General features: G+C 44.4%; 1 protein-coding gene across 5 annotated transcripts; it reads left to right on the forward strand.

Moving 5' to 3' along the window:
* The first annotated feature begins 9,886 nt into the window (after window positions 1-9,886).
* Window positions 9,887-15,846, forward strand: LOC129193098 (uncharacterized). 5 transcript variants are annotated; one of them, XM_054797733.1, is made up of 8 exons: window positions 9,887-10,352; window positions 12,252-12,442; window positions 13,476-13,640; window positions 13,753-13,859; window positions 14,191-14,338; window positions 14,440-14,688; window positions 14,802-15,072; window positions 15,355-15,846. In XM_054797733.1, exons 2-8 carry the CDS (start codon window positions 12,336-12,338, stop codon window positions 15,553-15,555), a joined length of 1,248 nt encoding a protein of 415 aa, XP_054653708.1. In that variant the 5' UTR covers window positions 9,887-10,352; window positions 12,252-12,335; the 3' UTR covers window positions 15,556-15,846. The 5 variants fall into 5 exon arrangements, with proteins under 5 accessions (XP_054653708.1, XP_054653709.1, XP_054653712.1 ...); XM_054797734.1 differs by having other exon boundaries at window positions 12,324-12,442; XM_054797737.1 differs by lacking the exon at window positions 9,887-10,352 and having other exon boundaries at window positions 12,254-13,301; window positions 13,445-13,640.
* Window positions 15,847-19,929: the final 4,083 nt, after the last annotated feature.

Below are 19,929 nucleotides of genomic sequence, written 5' to 3' on the forward strand. Positions count from 1 at the left end.
GGGCGGTCCCCCATGCAACTGTGGCTTAGTCAGCCATGTGACGGAAATGATGCTGAGCCACTTCAGGTACAAGTCCCTGGTAGTACTTGTGTGTGGATAGCAGAAGTTTCACATAGCAAGGGAAGGTTCCAGTGTGTATGTGTGAGTTCACTTGCCAGGAAAACGTTTTGTGATTGAGAAAATGTATACAGTAGGTCTGTTTCATAATTCACTGAATGTATCAAAGCATATGAAAGTAATACCATCTCCAACTATACTCACACACTACTAGGAGTAGTTAGATATAAAATACATGCAATGTGTCCTGTAAAGAGTACACTATTCACACAAAGCTGGGACCAACAATTGAAAAAGCTCCCGTGACCAACAAAGTTGCAGTGTGTTATGTATGCATTAACACTGACCTCAGCATAGACTTACCTTGAAAAGTCATTCTTTTTCTCACCCAAACCTGCATTCACCAGCTCCAGCTTCTGGTAGCCATTTGGGGCCACGGTTGTGGATTTTTTGCTTAAACAGCAGAAGGTGTGTGAGTATAATGGGGCAACAATTCCTCTGGCCTCAAAGTTACGAGGTATTGGCCTGTGATGGGGGGTCAGGACCTTGATGGTAGAAATAATAGCGGTCACATAATAATAGCGCTCTCATAGCGGTCACCTCCGCTATGAGAAAAAATATAAAAACATTTTTAGTAAAATATTGTAGTTGTAGACACTTTTTAAAGAAACATTAGAATGTTTACATTTGAGGCAGAGCAGAGAAAGTGTTGTCATGGTTTTGTGCAGTTCTTCAATTGTCCTCAAACAGTGATGTTGTCAGCACGTACTCAGTCAACACAACGCTTACACTCACTCTTGTGAACAATGCGATTCTCCAATGGAAAATATCAACATACAGCTACTGTGTAAATAGATCTTTTTTAATGTTTCTTATATTCTACATACATGTTATAGCCTACATTGACCTTTTATCATTATTATTTTTCCATTGAGTGCTCTATTTCTGCTATTCCCCTTTGCTGCTTTGCAAATGTCCACGTGTGGGGCTCATGATGGTTCATTTCACTCCATTCCACATTGCACTTACGTAAATATATACAGCACATTAACACTGGAGTGCAAAACAGTTCTTATTCTTAGTTGTCTCCAACAAAGTTTATCACGAAAAACTGTATTTAGACGTATCTCATAGATTACGCCAGACAAACGTTTTCTTCATGCAATTGTTTCTAAGCAAGGAAATATTTCAGCTGTAATCGGATCAATTTACGATATGTTAGACAAATGCCCCGCTCGCAGTGCACTGTCTGGATTGTCTAGAGCGGAACTGAAAACTACCTACCATCAACTGGATCTCTCGGAGACGCAGCTGGTACAGATGACTGTCTTGGCGACAAAGTGTCCACTTCATCCAGCCTGTTTGCCACTTCTCTCAGGAGCTTCCATATGGACTCCATTGTATTACACTTTCACGCCAAGTATGCGCATGGTGAAGTGATACTGATGTTACTTCCTGTCCGTGACATTTCTTCCGGTCACCGGAGCTTCCATAACTACATAGCCACTGCAAGCAGGAATCATGTATTCATGTATGGACTAGTCATCCTGGCAGAATGACTTTTGCTTTTGTCATTTCTAAATGATGAAATGCAAATGGAAAAGACAAAACAGGAAAACAACAGCAAATTGGAAAAAACAAAGACAATACAGAAAAAACAATTACAAAATGGAAAAAGAATGACTACATTTGTAATTTTTTAAATTATTGATTCTCTTTGTATTTCCACATGTATTCCCTTTTAATTTTGGCACTCCTGTGATTCCATATAAGTCTTGGAATAAGAATGCCTAAGAAGCTAAGCAGCCAATGTATGACATCAAGTATGCTGATGGACCATATATGGTCATGCATGAAGAAAATGATCACAAATACCACTTAGCCTCTTTCCTCTCCCTCCCTTTAAGGGAGGCGTCTGCTTCAGTCTGAGGAAGATGGATCACATTGTGGATCTGCACCAGGAGGATTTTGATGTGACCCGGAAGACTCTCAATGCCGACCTGCGGGACACAGCCTTTTGGCTTAGCTCTCTCTTCACCACAACAGACCGATGTAGAGTCCGCATCACTGCAGACGCCGCACCAATTCGCTTATCAATTTCGCGTTCCATCCTTCCCTCACTCGTGAATAAGACCCCAAGGTACCTAAACTCCTCCACTTGGGGCAGGATCTCATCCCCGACCTGGAGATGGCATTCCAGCCTTTTCCGGGCGAGAACCATGGACTCGGACTTGGAGGTGCTGATTCTCATCCCGGCCGCTTCACACTCAGCTGCGAACCGATCCAGTGAAAGTTGAAGTTCACGGCTTGATGAAGCCAGCAGGACCACATCATCTGAAAAAAGCAGAGACTCAATCCTGCAGCCACCAAACCAGAACCCCTCAACGTCCTGGCTGCGCCTAGAAATTCTGTCCATAAAAATAATGAACATAATTGGTGACAAAGGGCAGCCCTGGCGGAGTCCAACCCTCACTGGAAACGGGTCCGACTTATTGCCGGCAATGCGAACCAAACTCTGACACTGGTCATACAGGGAACGAACAGCTTGAATTAGCACGGTCGAATGCCTTCTCCAAGTCCACAAAACACATGTAGACTGGTTGGGCAAACTCCCATGCACCCTCGAGGACCCTGCTGAGAGTGTAGAGCTGGTCCACAGTTCCACGACCAGGACGAAAACCACACTGCTCTTCCTGAATCCGAGATTCAACTATCCGGCGGATCCTCCTCTGCAGAACCCCTGAATAGACCTTACCAGGGAGGATGAGGAGTGTGATTCCACGATAGTTGGAACACACCCTCCGGTCCCCCTTCTTAAAATGGGGAACCACCACCCCGGTCTGCCAATCCAGAGGTACTGCCCCCGATGTCCACGCGATGCTGCAGAGTCGTGTCAACCAAGACATGCCTACAGCATCCATGGCCTTAAGGAACTCCGGGCGGATCTCATCCACCTCCGGGGCCCTGCCACCGAGGAGCTTTTTGACAACCTCGGCAACCTCAGCCCCAGAGATAGGAGAGCCCACCGTGGAGTCCCCAGGCTCTGCTTCCTCATAGGAAGACGTGTCGGTGGGATTGAGGAGGTCTTCGAAGTATTCTTTCCACCGATCCACAACATCCCGAGTTGAGGTCAGCAGCACACCATCCCCACCATACACGGTGTTGACTGTGCACTGCTTCCCCCTCTTGAGACGCCGAATGGTGGTCCAGAATCTCTTTGAAGCCGTCCGGAAGTTGTTCTCCATGGCTTCCCCGAACTCCTCCCATGTCTGAGTTTTTGCCTCAGCGACTGCCAGAGCCGCAGACCGCTTGGCCTGCCGATACCTGTCAGCTGCTTCCAGAGTCCCATGAGCCAAAAAGGCCCAATAGGACTCCTTGTTCATCTTGATGGCATCCCTCACCACTGGTGTCCACCAACGGGTTCTGGGATTACCGCCACGACAGGCACCGACCACCTTACGGCCACAGCTCCGATCAGCTGCCTCGACAATAGAGGCACGGAACATGGCCCATTCAGACTCAATGTCCGCCACCTCCCTCGGAACATGGTCGAAGCTCTTCCGGAGGTGGGAGTTGAAACTCCTTCTGACAGGGGACTCGTTCCCAGCAGACCCTCAAAATACGTTTGGGCCTGCCAGGTCTGACCGGCATCCTCCCCCACCATCGGAGCCAACTTACCACCAGGTGGTGATCAGTTGACAGCTCCGCCCCTCTCTTCACCCGAGTGTCCAAAACATATGGCCGCAAGTCCGATGATACGACCACAAAGTCAATCATGGAAGTGCGGCCTATGGTGTCCTGGTGCCAAGTGCACATGTGGACACCCTTATGCTTGAACATTGTGTTTGTTATCGACAATCTGTGACAAGCACAGAAGTCCAATAACAAAGCAAAATACAAAAAGGATAATAGAAAGTCTCAGGGCTAAAGCCAGGTACAAACACAAAACACTGCCCTGCACTAAAAAGGCAGGAAAAAACACTTAAGTAAACTGAGAGAGCTGCGATACAAAAAGGTAGCAGAAACACTTAGCGTAAGCAGCGATAAGGTACTCAGGTAACAACAGGCAAAAGGTAGACCAGTTAGAAGCCACCGGAGGAGTGGGAATGGCTGTCGGTTCACAGGTAAGCAAAGGAATAACTGGCGCTGCTCTGTTGTCTGGCAGCAGCTGATAAAGGTTCCAGTAATTGGCCACAGGTGTGTCTCATCAGCTCAATCAGGGCAGCATCATGCACTGAAACACATGGCAGATAGGTGGCAGCAGAGCGACATACACAGTAGAGTCCCTTCATAGAGAGAGTTACGACATGACAGTCGAAAAAATACAGTCACGTGACTCTTGGAGCAATCTTGGGGCCAAATACGCGTTTGCGTTAGCCATTTCTTTTTCTGCGAATATACCAATTGATACATCTATTTCGGAAAATCGATTCGACTAAATCTACAACAGTATTCTTGGCCGTATTCTTGTTTATTCCCCAAAATTGCCAGGTTGTTGTGCATTTGGATGCACAAATAGACATGACAAGGGTTTCAAGCTGTACAGATTCCCTTCAGATGTCAAAAGACGGACAATTTGGGAGAATAAAATCAACCGTTTGGGCTGGAAGCCGAACTCGTCTTCAAAGCTGTGCGAGGTAGGTCAATTGAGAGTGTTCGGTCCCATGTGTTGTATTTGGTGTTGTGAATTTCTGTTTAAGGTGAATTCCACAAATACAAATGACAATGGTTGTGTTTGATTGCAAAAAGTGACATATAATACAAAAATATTGAACAATTGTTTATGGCTGGGACTGGCCATTCACCCTTTGTGATGCTGATACATCTAAATTAACCAGCAGTCACTTTTTCACATCATAATAATAAGGCTTCATTAAGCAATGCCAATGAATCATTCTGAAAATGAAATGATAAGCCTACTAGTACTAGATCTAATACTAGTCTAATTAGACTACATCTAATCCTGAATAATCTGAAGTGAGAAAAGAGCATGCTTTCAACTTCAAGGTGTGGTGAAACATTACATGTGGCAAAATCATTTCTCAAACAATTTTTGAGCAATTTTAAAGGGATAAATCGCCTGCTTTTTGGGACTTCTTCCTCAGGCTGTGGCTCTGTATATGTTAACATGTTTAATGTCACGATGTTTTAAAAACTTGACAGAGTCCCCTGGGGCGATGCTACTAAGTTTAAGGCATCTCTTGATGAGCTTGGCACGTTTTGGAGAGAGTGTGTTTACCTAAATATTGTCTTCTACTTAATTGTTTTGACATTAGAAAGTAGCCTAAACGTAAAATATACTATTTTAAAAAAGGCAGTCATGGATGCTTAGAGTTAACAATGATCCTTGTGTAAATCACCTCTGGTTGCAAATAAAGTCATCCACGATCTCGATTAATTAATGAATTAAATAACAATGAAGAAATATACATATTTTCATCATTTTCAATGTTTAAATATTGGGGCTTTCAGGCGCGGATGTACACCCCCCCATTTTGAGGACAGACTCAATGGCCTGATTCTGATGTATGTCCATAGGGACATGCATCTGAATTCTGGGCGCGTGGTGGACGCATATGCCAGAATGCAACCGAGACGCATGCTATTCCTGAACCCACCATCAGGCTGATCATTGACATTGAACGTGTGCTGTACATGGCTATTCAGGTGGAGGTGCAAAATAAAGGTTCTGGCATCATGACTATAAGGAAAACTGTTGTCTATTCTCAATGAAAATTAACCAGAAAAGTGATCCCCAGTGACATAAAATTATACTCAAATCCTCGGAATTTACAGCTGCTTCAAATTGGAGAATATTTCAGGAAATTGAGCTAAAATGGGTTTCTCCTAGTACCGGTTTTTTATAAATAATTTTTGTTAAGGATTTTCTTACCACTGTATGTAAATGCTCTTTATGTTGTGATCTGAAGTTCATCAAACAGTCACTGTGACTTCTTGTTTATCCAGTAGTGTTGTAAAGTGGACTGGGGAAAGGCAGTTGAGTTGACCCCCGTGCATGGGCTTGGGGAACAAATGGGCCATACAAAGGTCATGGTCATGGTCAGCTGTTTTCTCTGTCAGTCCACTTCCTAAACTAATCATGACTGATAACGTAACTGAACTCATCACATCCATCTCTGTGGTACCACCCATCTGTGACAATAAAAGAAGTGCGGAGAGAGTGTCCCACCAGAGAGTGTTGCAGTGTGGCACGGACACTCTCTCCTTGCGCGCGAGAAAATCTCATATCTCGTTTTCTGTGTCATTTTGTTAGTTCCTTGGTGGTTGGGGGCAAGTTCCCCTGACAATTTTATAAATAGAATGTTTTGGCTTAAACGATATATTCCAAGGATAAAAATAACAACAACAACAAACTCTTGAAATTAAGGACACAAAATTGTCCTCAGATACCACCAGATTGCAGGAAATGAGGTCTAATTTTTTAAAAATTTCTGGGGGAAGGCCCCCACACCCTTTTCAAAAAAGCTACATCCGCCCCTGTTAGTTCATGTCTGGAGGGCTCTAATCATGTTACAAAGCATATTTAGAAGATTTGCAAACAGGTTTTCTATGTCTTATTTTCTCTTCTTATGTCTACTATATTGGGTAATTGTATTGTATTGTATGTACTTTATTGATCCCACAGTGGGGAAATTTACTTGTTACAGCAGCAAGCAAGCAAGACAAGTAAAGAGAACAGTAAAGTAAAGTAAAGTAAAGCATCGTGACTACAACATGGTTCAGGTGGTGCAGGTGTTGTAGAGCCTGACAGCGGTCGGTATGAAGGACCTGCGGAACCTCTCCTTACACCGTGGGTGTAACAGTCTGCTGCTGAAGGAGCTGCTAAGGGAACCCACAGTGTCATGTAGCGGGTGAGAGGTGTTGTCCATGATGGATGTCAGCTTCACCAACATCCTTCTCTCCCCCACTTCCTCCACGGAGTCCAGAGAACCGTCCAGGACAGAGCTCGCTCTCCTGATCAGTCTATTTATCCTGCTCCTGTCCCTGTCCGTGCTGCCTCCTCTCCAGCAGCCCACAGCGTAGAAGATGGCTGAGGCCACCACAGAGTCATAAAAGGTCCGTAAAAGAGTCCTGCACACACCAAAGGACCTCAGTCTCCTCAGCAGGTGGAGGCGACTCTGGCCCTTCTTGTAGAGGGCGTGGGTGTTGACGGACCGGTCCAGCTTGTTGTTAAGGTGAACACCCAGGAATTTGTAGCTGTCTACCAACTTTATGTCCGCTCCCTGGATGTTCACCGGTGTGAAGTGAGATGTTTCCCTCTGGAAGTTAATGATCATCTCCTTTGTCTTGCTGGTGTTGAGTTGCAGCTGGTTAAGCTCACTCCAGCTGACAAAGTCCCTGATGACCGTCCTGTATTCCAGATCATTCCCCTCTAAAACACAACCAACGATGGCTGTGTCATCGGAGAACTTCTGGATGTGACACTGTGTGGAGTTGAGGGGGACAAAAACAAAAAAAGAGAGACAAGCGACAAGGACAACAGCAGCAACAACAACAATAGTGACAGAACAACAGAAACATGCAGAACGACATCAGCAAATAAATGTCTGTGACAACTATCAAGACGAACAGGGACATAAGGACAAAACAATATCAACAACCACAATGACGAAGCTGTCAATGACAATCACACATAATAGCAGTCATGAAATGATGAACTATGATAGTGATCACAATGACAACACTGCATTGAAACAGTCACACATAATAGCAGTCATGAAATGATGAACTATGATCATGATCACAATGACAATACCGCATTGAAACAGTCACACATAATTGTAGTAATGAAATGATTATCCATGATAGTGAACAGAATGAAAAGTACTGTAATGCACATCATTGTAAAAAAAAAACAAATATATATATATATATATATATATATATAGTCATACTGCTGATATCACCGTCGCTGTAATAAAACCAACAACATAATAACACCCTGGTTAACTCAGTGAGTAATGTGGGGAAGTACGTATGTACTGTGAGTGTGCATATGTACAGGTATCTCTGTATGTGAGGAAGACTTCATATATATGTAAAGGTGCAGAAATGTGTGGGCGTGTAATTGTCACTGAGAATGCATGAAAGGAAAGGGGCCGCCTCCACCTCCCAGAGAGCCCCGCCCCAAATAGCCAGGCCGGGCCCCGGCCGCCAGAAGGTCACCAGGCCCATAGGGGCAGGCAGCACAAAGATCAGTGCCCCAAGAGCCAGCCCAGAGGGCCCCCCCCCCCCCCCCCCCCCCCCCGGGAAGACCAGCAAGGGGCCGAAGAGAGGTAATCCCAGCCAAGGACAGGGCGCCAGCGGGCCGGCGGACTGCCAACCGCTGAGACCAGCGAGAGATCACACCCCACAAAGGCAGACGGGTACCGGGGGCCACAAACCTCAGCTGACTTCTCACCTGATCATCAGTTATGGAGAGGGGAGTAGAGGATGGCTGGGATGGGGATGTGGGGGTGAAGAGTGGTGAGTTGGTAGGGGAGGGAGGGAGGGCAGACTCAAATCTGTTAAAAAAACACATTGAGTTCATCTGCCCAGATCTTGTCCCCACTGGCTTGGTCTCTCCCCACTCCTTTGCCATGGCCTGTGATGGTCTGCAGGCCTCTCCAGACTTCCCTGGCATTATTCTCCTCCAGCCGCTTCTCCAGTTTCCTGCTGTAGCAGTCCTTTCCCTTCCTGATCTTGTGCCGGAGTTCCCTCTGGACTCTGCACAGCTCCTCCTTGTCCCCTGAGTTGAAGACCCTCTTCTTCTTGTTTAGCAGGGCCTTGATCTCAGAGGTCATCCAGGGTTTGTTGTTGGGAAAACACCGCACCAACTTGGAGGGCACAGTGTTCTCCACACAGAAGTTGATATAGTCTGTGATGCAGTGCGTCATGCTGTCAACGTCACTGCCATGAGGACTACAGAGCGCTTCCCAGTCTGTTGTCTGGAAGCAGTCTCTGAGCCTAGCACTGCTCTCCTCAGACCACTGCTTCACAGGCCTCTTCACAGGGGGTTGTCTATTCACTACTGGAGTGTAGTCTGTGACGAGATGGACGAGGTTGTGATCAGAACGACCCAGCGGGGGGAGGGGGGATGAGGTGTATGCATCCTTGATGTTTGCATACAAGAGGTCCAACGTTTTATTGTCTCTAGTGTGGCATTTGACATACTGGGTGAAGGTGGGAAGAGCAGAGGACAGGGAAGCATGATTGAAGTCACCGGAGATGAGGAGGAGGGATTGGGGGTGCTGGTTCTGAAGTTTAGAGACGATGGTGTGGATCTGCTCTATAGCTGCAGCAGCGACCGCTGAGGGGGGGATGTACACAGTCATAGCAATAACATGTGAAAACTCCCTCGGAAGGTAGTACGGCCGCATGCTAACCGCTAATGTGACGCACACAAAATGTATGGTCACATTTGGGAAATGTATTTTATTTTGTTTGAGTATAACAGGGACATTGTAATTGTTTTGGGGCATTATTCTTGTAAGCAAAATTGCACTTCCATTGGAACAACTTGTTTTTGTTGAATACCTCATAATTAATGGGACATTCCTAGTTTCGCCACTAGGGGGCCGTGCAGCGATTCTCTCTCGCGAAAGGACTGACGTAACTTCCTCATTCTGCTGAGGAGGGTTAATGGAAAAGACACAGCTTGCACGTCTCACTTATTTATCCCTGTTTTAACAGGTGGGTGTCCATTTAAAGTGTCACGAACGACATGTACATATTATTAATATGCTTAGGGACAACTAAGGTGTATTTCTGTGACATTTGGGAATAAAATGGCGGATCCCGCTCGTTTGTGTCGATAACGAACAGAAATTATCCTTTTGGCTCCAGAACACGCACATATATATATGTATATAATATAATGTGTATATAATCTAATTTGATGGGATGTTGATGATTATATGTTTGTGACTTGTTGTATACATTAAGGTGATGTTAAGCACTTTGGGGGAAAAACGTCTGTTTCTAAGCCTGCCATTTTATGCACATAGATATTCACTCAGTGCCCAATACATTAGTTGCAATATGCTAGCCTGTTGAATACATAGTTGAATATGCACTATGAAAGAAAATGTCTTTATTCATGCAATTGTCTTATTTTGACAAGAGAAGTATTGAGTTCATTTTAGAGAAATTTGATATGATATGTGGTGATGACTCAGAAGAACCCAATGTTGCATATCAATGTTTGTTAATGGAATGTAAATAAATTCTGCTGAGGAGGCTTAATGGAAAAGACACCGCTTGCACGTCTCACTTATTTATCCCTGTTTTAACAGGCCATTACACCCTCCACAACCAGCGGAACTATAATCTCGTTCATGGGTTCTCATACTGAGACCTGTAACACTAACAGTTCCACGTCTCTGGTCCACAGTTGCTCCTTCACACAGATGTGTCCCAGGTGGCACCATCTATCATTCACAAACACAGCGATTCCCCCTCCCTTCTTCTTACCGCTCTCCGTTGCATTCCTGTCCGCTCGTACCAACTGGAATCCGTCCAGTGCGACATGTGAATCCGGAGAAAGCTCACTCAGCCACGTCTCCGTGAAGCACATGAGGCTGCATTCCCGGTACTCCCTCTGCAGTCGGGTCAGCGCCGTTAGCTCTTCCATCTTGTTGGGGAGAGATCTTACGTTCCCCGTGATGACAGACGGTAGGCATGGCTTTTACCGTCTTTTCCGCTTCTTACACTTCACTCCCGACCTGCATCCTCTTCTCCTCCTCTGCAGCTCCTTGGGGATCTCCGGCCTCTCCACGCAGAGAGGGGGTGTGTGGCACAGGGCTAACAGCTGATCCCGGGTGTAAACAATGGAGCCTTGGTTGAATGGGGAGCTGTGGCTGAAGAGGTTTCCCACAGTTGAACTGAAAAGTTCAAAGAGCATCAAGGCGCAGATTACAAAAGTAACAATATGAACCTCCATAGCTGCATACTCGACAAAATGCGACCAAAAGAAAAGTAAAAAGAAAACTAAAATACTATAAAAACCCTAAAAGGTGGAAGAAAAGTACAGAGCTGCTGTAACTGGCAGCCACTCAAGCGGCGCCATTTTGAAAAAAAAAAAAAATAGGAGTGTAAAGGTGATGTAGGGGTGTTAGTTCATGTCTGGAGGGCTCTAATCATGTTAAAAAGCATATTTAGAAGATTTGCAAACAGGTTTTCGATGACATAAATATGAAAATATTGCATTTATTGATAGTGAATCCTACTTCACGGAAATGCAATTATCACGGTCGGGTCGGGAACCAAATAACCGCCATAAAGGAGGGATTACTGTATTTTGGTGTTCATGAGAAACGCTTTGACTGATGCGACTCGTCATGTGGAAAATACAGCCCCTGTGGCCTCAGTGGGTTTAAAGTCCAAATGTGAAGCTATGAAATAATAATGCTAATCAATGATTGTGATTGCATGGAAGCACCAATGTGCCTGCATGTGTGTACTCGCGTTCACATGTGTGGCAGTGTCAGGTTCAAACTCATGTGACACTTGTAAAACACAGCAAAATTACAGAAGAGACAAGACAACAAGCATATCTTTTTACTCGCGAGGAGAACGGAAGGGACGCACCAGAGTTGCCTTCCCAACCGCTCTGGATACGCTTCCCTGTGCTTCCTCTTTTTTATTTGGGTATTCCCTATCTACATGGTTGTGCAACTCTAAGGGGGGAGCAAGCAGCTGCACAACTGTCTTTGTTTTGTCAATGTGTGTGCATCTCTGTGGTGATTATCTTTAACACGTGTGGTATGAAGCACATTTCAGCATAGCCTTGAAGGACATCGGTTGGTCTGCGACTGCAGCCTCGGCGTCAACAGACACGGGCGCCATGAGTCGCCACCTTCTCTGTTGCGGGGTCACAGCAGCATTCCTAAAACAGACATTTTAACAGCAGCAGACTGTTACACCCACGGTGTAAGAAGGAGAGGTTCCGCAGGTCCTTCATACCGACCGCTGTCAGGCTCTACAACACCTGAACCACCTGAACAATGTTGTAGTCACTATGTATTCTTTACTTGCGTATCTTGCTTGCTGCTGTAACAAGTGAATTTCCCTGCTGTGGGATTAATAAAGTACATACATACATACATACATACATACATTTCTAAAGGGCAACACACTTCAATACTACTAAGATATATAAGTGATAATTATATTGCTTGTTAATTTATGTACAGTTCCAACAGGCAGACAAGAGATGGCTTTGCTGCCGCTGCTTTCCACTAAAGTGAGACACAATGTCCTGGTAGATCCTGGAGCTGATGGCAGTCTGCAGTGCATCCGCCACCAATGGAACCATGAGAGAAAATGGAGGTGGTACAGGACTTGCTGACGGGACTATCATCCACACGGCTGGCCAGGCACCAAGGTGATGTATTGTCTCTGAGGTAGCGCCATACTAAAAGTGCATCTTTACCACACGACTGAGGCAGAAGTTCATTGACATTTCTGAAAAGTTGGCTGTTCTGTTGGTGTCTTTAGTCACGCTTGAACCGTGCTGGTACCAGCAACTCCTGCACTTCTTTGGATGGATCAATAACTTTAGTACTATTTCACCTCAGGGGGGTGTGCCTGTGAATACGCTCGTCCCTCGTTGATGGCGGTACATTGGTTCCACACCCGACCACGATAAGTGCATTTCCACAAAATAGGATTCGACATTAATAAACGAAATATTTTCATAGGTAGAGCCCTGAAAACTGTTTACAACACTTTTTAACATGCTTAGAGCCCTCTAGACATGACATAACACCCCTATAGTCACCTTTACACTACTATTACCCAATAGAGTAGACATAATAAGAGAAGATAAGACATAGAAAACCTGTTTACAACCTTTTCAATACACTTTTTAACATGATTAGTATGGAGGATTGAAAGTGCCAAAATTAAATAAATAAATACATCATTAGATAATTAATTAAATATGTCATTAATTAATGAAATATGTCATTAATTAATTAAAATTGGAATTAAATACATTTTAATTAATTAAAGACATATTTAATTAATTATTTAATGATATATTTATTTATTTAATTTTGGCACTTTTAATCCGGTGTAGTGGCTCATGAATTTATTTTATCTGTCAACCTCGCCCATCAAATTCGGTGGGCGGGGCTAACGCGAATCTTGTCTTATCCACTGCTTTGGTCTGCCGTGAAACCGAAAGTAGAAACATGGCGGCTGTGTTGATGGAGGATCTCCGTGAACTTTCTACAGAGTTGGTGAGAGATGTCTTAGACCTTGCAGAGTACGTGGAAGCAGGACCTGCTGACCCCGAGCATGTAGCGTGTAAAGCAGAGGAACTTATTGAAGTTGTTGGAGTTATTTCCGCACTTTCTGACCAAGATGTTGACTGCAAATTTAGAAGAAGTACTTCGCCGCTTTTCTGGTACCAGGGTGCAACAGGAGCACACACAGGGACCAGGGCGTTTGGCATTTGACATATCGAGGGCCGCTCTGGAACATCACGTTCATTGTGGATTACCAGCCTGTCAAATTGCAGCGATGCTCGGAGTGTCAAAGAGGACCATCAGGAGGCGCATGCAACAATACGGTTTAAGGTATTTACATTAAATTCATGAGTTTTCAGTTTATGAATTGCCAGTCTCATCCACTCCGAAAGGATATTACATTTAGTGAATCACTCGATGTTAATGTTTTTTGTTTGTGCAGAAAGACAGACCTGTATTCAGCTGTGAATGATGAGGAGTTGGACTGTATTGTAAGTGAAGTCCACAGAAGACATCCAAACACCGGCTACAAGCTAATGCGTGTTCCAAGTGAGTATAATATGGGCAATATTTAACGATATACAGTACAACATCACTACATCTCGTGTGATATTGCTTTTATACTAAAGTTCAACCACAGCTTTTAGCAGTGCTGAGTAAGGAAATGTTAATAGAGGGTGATGAAATAAATTATGTTAAGCTATATAGCTCCACGGAAAAAAAAGGGTTCCCTTAGTCTGTTGCCAGGCAACGCAGCACACACACTAGGCAATCACAGTGGTACTTTGTTGTTCCAGTACTGGTCAAGTATATTGAACAGGTGTTTCTAAAGAAGTTGGCATTGAGTTTATGGTTATTTATTTTATTTTCCTCCCCTCAGTCTCAAGACTGCAAGAGTCTTTACGCAGAGTTGATGCAGAGGGAGTCTACATGAGGCGTCTAAGACTGCGTGTATTAAGACGACGGCAGTATTCTGTTCCTGGCCCAAACTCTTTATGGCATATAGATGGCAATCATAAGCTCATCAGGTCAGTGATACTAGCAGATAAATAATTCCTCTTTCTATAGATGTCATTAGAATTGTTTTACAATGAAGTTGTACCTTTTTGTCTTCACAATTGCCTGACAGATGGAGATTTGTTGTCCATGGTGGGGTGGATGGATTCAGTCGTTTAGTCGTCTACCTGACTGTGGCTGGCAATAACAGAGCTAGTACGGTCTTACAGAGCTTTATCGCTGCTGTTGAGCAGTACGGGCTGCCATCAAGGGTACGGTCTGATAAAGGGGGCGAGAATGCAGATGTAGCAGAATTAATGATCGGGAGCAGAGGTACAGACAGGAATTGGCACATCACAGGCAGAAGTGTCCACAATCAACGGTAAATAAATATGTTTGGCAACTAGGCTCACACAAGCAGCATACCAGTTGAATGTACTTCTTTCGCATATGTCACACAAATGATCACCTTGTCATTTTTTTTCCTAAACACAGAATAGAAAGGATGTGGAGAGATGTGTATGAACATGCCCTGGACCTCTTCTATCAGATCTTCACTTCATTGGAAGATCAGGGAACACTGAATCCAGACAATGAAGTCCATCTTTTTGCACTGCACCAGAGCTTCCTTCCACTAATGCAGCAAAGCCTCGACTCTTTCAGGGATGCTTGGAACTTTCCTGGTCTTAGAACTGAAAGGAATCAGTCACCACAGCAACTCTGGAGAAGATACAGAGAGCAAGGCCCTATGGAGGATCCTACTGAGGTTAAAGAAAGATCAGCTTTTAACACTTTTTAAATGTCTGTTCCTCCAAAGGAATTATTGGAGAAAACATTTTACTACAGAGGTTAAAGCTTTCAAAGATCAACCTCTGAGCTGTAGTTTCTGTTGTGTATACTCTGCATAACTACTAATTTAAGACTTATTTTTGGTCACCAAGTTGATGAGAAATTAAATGTTGCCTATTCAGTTTTATAAAAAAAATTGTGTAATGATGTGTAAGACTAGTTTCAAGTACAAGATTGATCATGCTTGTCCTCCATTCAGGTTTATGAAGACTATGGGATCGACTGGAACGGACCTCACAGTCTTCATGGAGGCACTGTGTCAGTCCCAGAGGTTCAGCTGGCCCGTGAGCTCTCGCTGGAAGAGGTTGCCATTTTGCCAGCTCCAGGAGCTTCTGTAACTGATGCACTTAGATCATATGTAGAGACTGTGCAAGTTTTATCAAGAATCATAGCAGACTGATGTCCAACCCATGCTTTTATTTAGCATCTTACAACAAGCAAGCATAAACTGAAAAAGTTTGCTTTCCTTAAAAAAAGGGGTATAAAAAGCTGTTTTACTTTGAAGCTCTACCATAATCATTGTTAAGATCTTGTAAATGCACTTCATGCATAGCGCCACTCCTTTTCTTCCTGTCTCATTATTGGCCACAGAATGAATAACATGAATGCTGTTCTGTTCACACTGAAAGCTGAACATGCAGAACTGTTTGGTTTCAGTAAGTGGAAAAAATATTATGAATTTTATCAACTACTGCACAGTATGTTTCATGTTTTCAATTGACCTGACCTACTGAACAGTGCATTCAATGACATCTGTCTGAAAACTTCAACAAGTCCTAATCCAGTCTGTGCACTACTTATGGCAGAGACAAGTGCTTCCTTGAAGTCCATGTAGGCTTTGAAATGAGCTGGCAGCTTTAGTGTTTCAAAGCATGTGGCGGACGTAGGAAGGGTTCCCCCAGAGATCTCCACTTTCAGTTCAGGAGGAAGCTTCTCCCAGCCAACCCAGAATGTCAGCAGCTGGGCCAGTGTACCTGATGAAGCTAAAAGTCATAAAATGGATTCAAGACAACATTTAGTTAAACTTTAATTGATCATATCTATCCATGAGACATGGAAGCATTTGTAAAGAGAGCAATACATTTTTCAAATAAGGTGTTAATACCCGTTTCAATGAACATCCTTAGAAAGCCAGTGATGCGGCACGTGGACTCAATGTCAAAGTCTTCATCATCACTGTCCTCAGCTGGCCATGTGATTTTTTCTAGGAGCATCTTTAAAAACACATCATTGTAATTATTTTAAAGTGAGAACTTTTTTGGTGAAGGAATATGCAGATCACATTCTTGGTAAATGGAAAAATTTTGCTTAGTCATTGAAAACATGTAAATTTATTAAGTAAAGTTACAAATGTAACTAAATTGACATACCTGGGGTGTGAACTGCATTTCAGCCATTTTAGGGAAAAGAAGTGAGACAACATCTGGCCTAGATGTCAGCAGGGGCCATACCATCACATCTTTCAGTCCCTTTCAGCTTCATCTCTGAAAAGAGAACTTCCTCTTGACAGGTGATGACTGGACCAGATGCAGTTTGTGAGCTCTCCTAACAACAACAAATTGTGTTTAACTAATGATTAAAAGTCACCAGTGAGCTTTGTTTTGATTATGTATAAAACTGTCTCTGTAAATCGATGTACACAAGCTATGGGTAAATCCTGTTGAAGTGGACGTATGTAGATTGTAGCCTGTCCAATCATCGTCGATGGATCTTTCAGATAGGCAATGGTGTATCCAGTGCTGGGACACGGAAGCAACACAAGATTTCGACTACGAGTAGATCCTGCAATTTTTAGAAATTCTAAGCCTCCCCCTTCTTTGAGCTTCGAAAACACTTCCAGTTTGTTATAACCATGGGATCGTTGTCACTCCCTGTAAAAAAAAAAAAAAAGAAAAAAGAATAAGAAAAAAAAAAGACATAACTCATATTGACTCACCTCAAGCCCGTGACAACTATTATTCACACTATGAAAATCAACCAAGTTTGAGTAGAATATGAACATATGGAAATACTTATGACTAAAAAGAAATGCCAAATTGAACTGCAAATAATTTTAACGAGCCACAGACAGTACAAACTAATTTTTTTCCTTTTGGTTTTGGCAAATTCCTAATTTCATACTGACCTGAAAATGTCACTTTTTGCTCTCCAAGTCCAGAAGTGAGGAGGTCTGCTTTAAGCAGCACGCTTGGAACTTTATCCGCCTTGTGGTCAGCCAAGCAACAGAAAGTGTGTGTGTGTAGCTTCTTCGACGCACTTGGACTTGTGCTGGTCGTCTCATCATATTCCTTCTGGCTCCACCGTTATACGGCGCGAAGAGCCTTGCTACCTCGGCTGCAACACAGAAAAATGTCACAGCTCACTGGTCACCAATCAGCTCAAACAACCTCAACTTCTATCTTGGCATGTTACTGCCAGCTAACACTATTTACCGATTAGCGAACTAGTTTTATGCTCCCGCCATTTAGCTACATTGAACATGTACACAGTAATGAGCCTACCGCAAATACACTTTCGATCCAACTCCAAATTGTTCTAAATTAACCTCCACCTGTGTCCTGAGTCATTGATTAGTAGCACACCTGGCTAACATTAAATTTTCTTAGCTTACCTTGGACAGGTGTAACGTGACGTGATGGAGCAGCAGGTATTTGCTGTGACTGAGCCGCCGGAGCCGGAGGAGTTCTGCTCAGAGCTTCTTCAATCAAATTCGCTGCTTCTCTCAGCAGCTCTGGGCAGGTTTTTGACATTTTGTCCTGCGCCTCACGCGATGTATCATCATTGGGGCTAGAGGACCGAGTTGCCAATAAAGTTTTGTTTGATAGAGTATCCAAACCCGCTTAGAGGTGAATAGCGCCACCCATTGTATCAGAATGTGTTCACAAGCTCTGCATCAATCCATTATCTGGAATCGATTTGCCTTGACTTGATGTGCAGGGTAACCAATCAGGTGTTAGGATCTGCCCACCGACTTTGATGGGCGAGGTTGACAGATAAAATAAATTCATGAGCCACTGCACCGGATTAAAAGTGCCAAAATTAAATAAATAAATACATCGTTAAATAATTAATTAAATATGTCATTAATTAATTAAAATGTATTTAATTCCAATTTTAATTAATTAAAGACATATTTCATTAATTAATGACATATTTAATTAATTATCTACTGATGTATTTATTTATTTAATTTTGGCACTTTCAATCCTCCATAGATTAGAGCCTTCAAGACATGACATAACAACCCTATAGTCACCTTTACACTCCTATTACCCAATATAGTAGCTATATAGTAGCTATAATAAGAGAAAATAAACCTGTTTACCACTCTCTAAATATGCTTTTTAACATCAATAGCCCTCTAGACATGAAATAACACCCCTATAGTCACCTACACACACTTACACTCCTATTTCCAAATATAGTAGACATTCCATTCCATTTTCCTCCGCTTATCCGGGTCCGGGTCGCGGGGGCAGCAGTCTCAGTAGGGAAGCCCAGACTTCCCGGTCCCCGACCACCTCCTCCAGCTCCACCGGGAGGACACCAAGGCGTTCCCTGGCCAGCTGTGAGACATAATCCCTCCAGCGTGTCCTAGGTCTTCCCCGGGGCCTTCTCCCAGCTGGGCATGCCCGAAACACCTCACCAGGGAGGCGTCCGGGAGGCATCCGGACTAGATGCCCGAGCCACCTCAGCTGGCTCCTCTCGATGTGAAGGAGCAGCGGCTCTACTCTGAGCTCCTCCCGGATAACCGAGCTCCTCACCCTGTCTCTTAGGGTGAGTCCCGCTACCCTACGAAGAAAACTCATTTCAGCCGCTTGTATCCGCGATCTCGTTCTTTCGGTCATGACCCAAAGCTCATGACCATAGGTGAGGGTGGGAACATAGATCGAACGGTAAATTGAGAGCTTTGCCTTCCGGCTCAGCTCTCTCTTCACCACGACGGTCCGGTACAGCGACCGCATTACTGCAGACGCTGCGCCGATCCGCCTATCGACCTCACGCTCCAACCTTCCCTCACACGTGAACAAGACCCCGAGATACTTGAACTCCTCCACCTGGGGCAGGACCTCATTCCCAACCCGGAGGGAGCAATCCACCCTTTTCCGACTGAGAACCATGGCCTCGGATTTGGAGGTGCTGAGTCTCATCCCAGAAGCTTCACACTCAGATGCAAACCGTCCCAGTAAACGCTGCAGGTCACAGCCCGATGAGGCCATCAGGACCACATCGTCTGCAAATAGCAGAGATGAGATCCTAGTGCCCCCGAACTGGACTCCCTCGACACCTTGGCTGCGCCTACAAATTCTGTCCATGAAAATTATGAACAGAATCGGTGACAAAGGGCAGCCTTGGCGGAGGCCAACGTTCACCGGAAACAGGCTTGACTTACTACTGGCAATGCGAACCAGGCTCCTGCTCCGGTTGTACAAGGACTGAATGGCACGTAGTAGCGCGCCACCAATCCCATACTCCCGGAGCACCCCCCACAGGACACCGCAAGGGACACGGTCGAATTGCTTTTCCAGGTCCACAAAGCACATGTAGACCGGTTGGGCAAACTCCCAAGTGCCCTCCAGGACCCTTGCAAGGGTGTAAAGCTGGTCCAGTGTTCCGCGACCAGGACGAAAACCACCTTGCACCTCCTGTAGCCGAGGTTCGATTAACGGTCGTACCCTTCTCTCCAGCACCCTGGAATAGACTTTCCCAGGGAGGCTGAGGAGTGTGATCCCCCTATAGTTGGAACACACCCTCCGGTCACCCTTCTTGAAAA

Source organism: Dunckerocampus dactyliophorus, chromosome 13 (genome assembly GCF_027744805.1).
Source record: "Dunckerocampus dactyliophorus isolate RoL2022-P2 chromosome 13, RoL_Ddac_1.1, whole genome shotgun sequence".
Classification (NCBI taxonomy): Eukaryota; Metazoa; Chordata; class Actinopteri; order Syngnathiformes; family Syngnathidae; genus Dunckerocampus; species Dunckerocampus dactyliophorus.

Excerpts from the sequence above, each read along its gene's own strand:
- LOC129193098 (XM_054797733.1), top strand. The coding sequence starts at position 12,336 with ATGGCAGTCTGCAGTGCATCCGCCACCAATGGAACCATGAGAGAAAAT. Across the intron at positions 12,443-13,475 it reads ACGGCTGGCCAGGCACCAAG|GGTGCAACAGGAGCACACAC; the intron begins GTGATGTATTGT and ends TTCTGGTACCAG. Across the intron at positions 14,689-14,801 it reads AGAAGTGTCCACAATCAACG|AATAGAAAGGATGTGGAGAG; the intron begins GTAAATAAATAT and ends TCCTAAACACAG.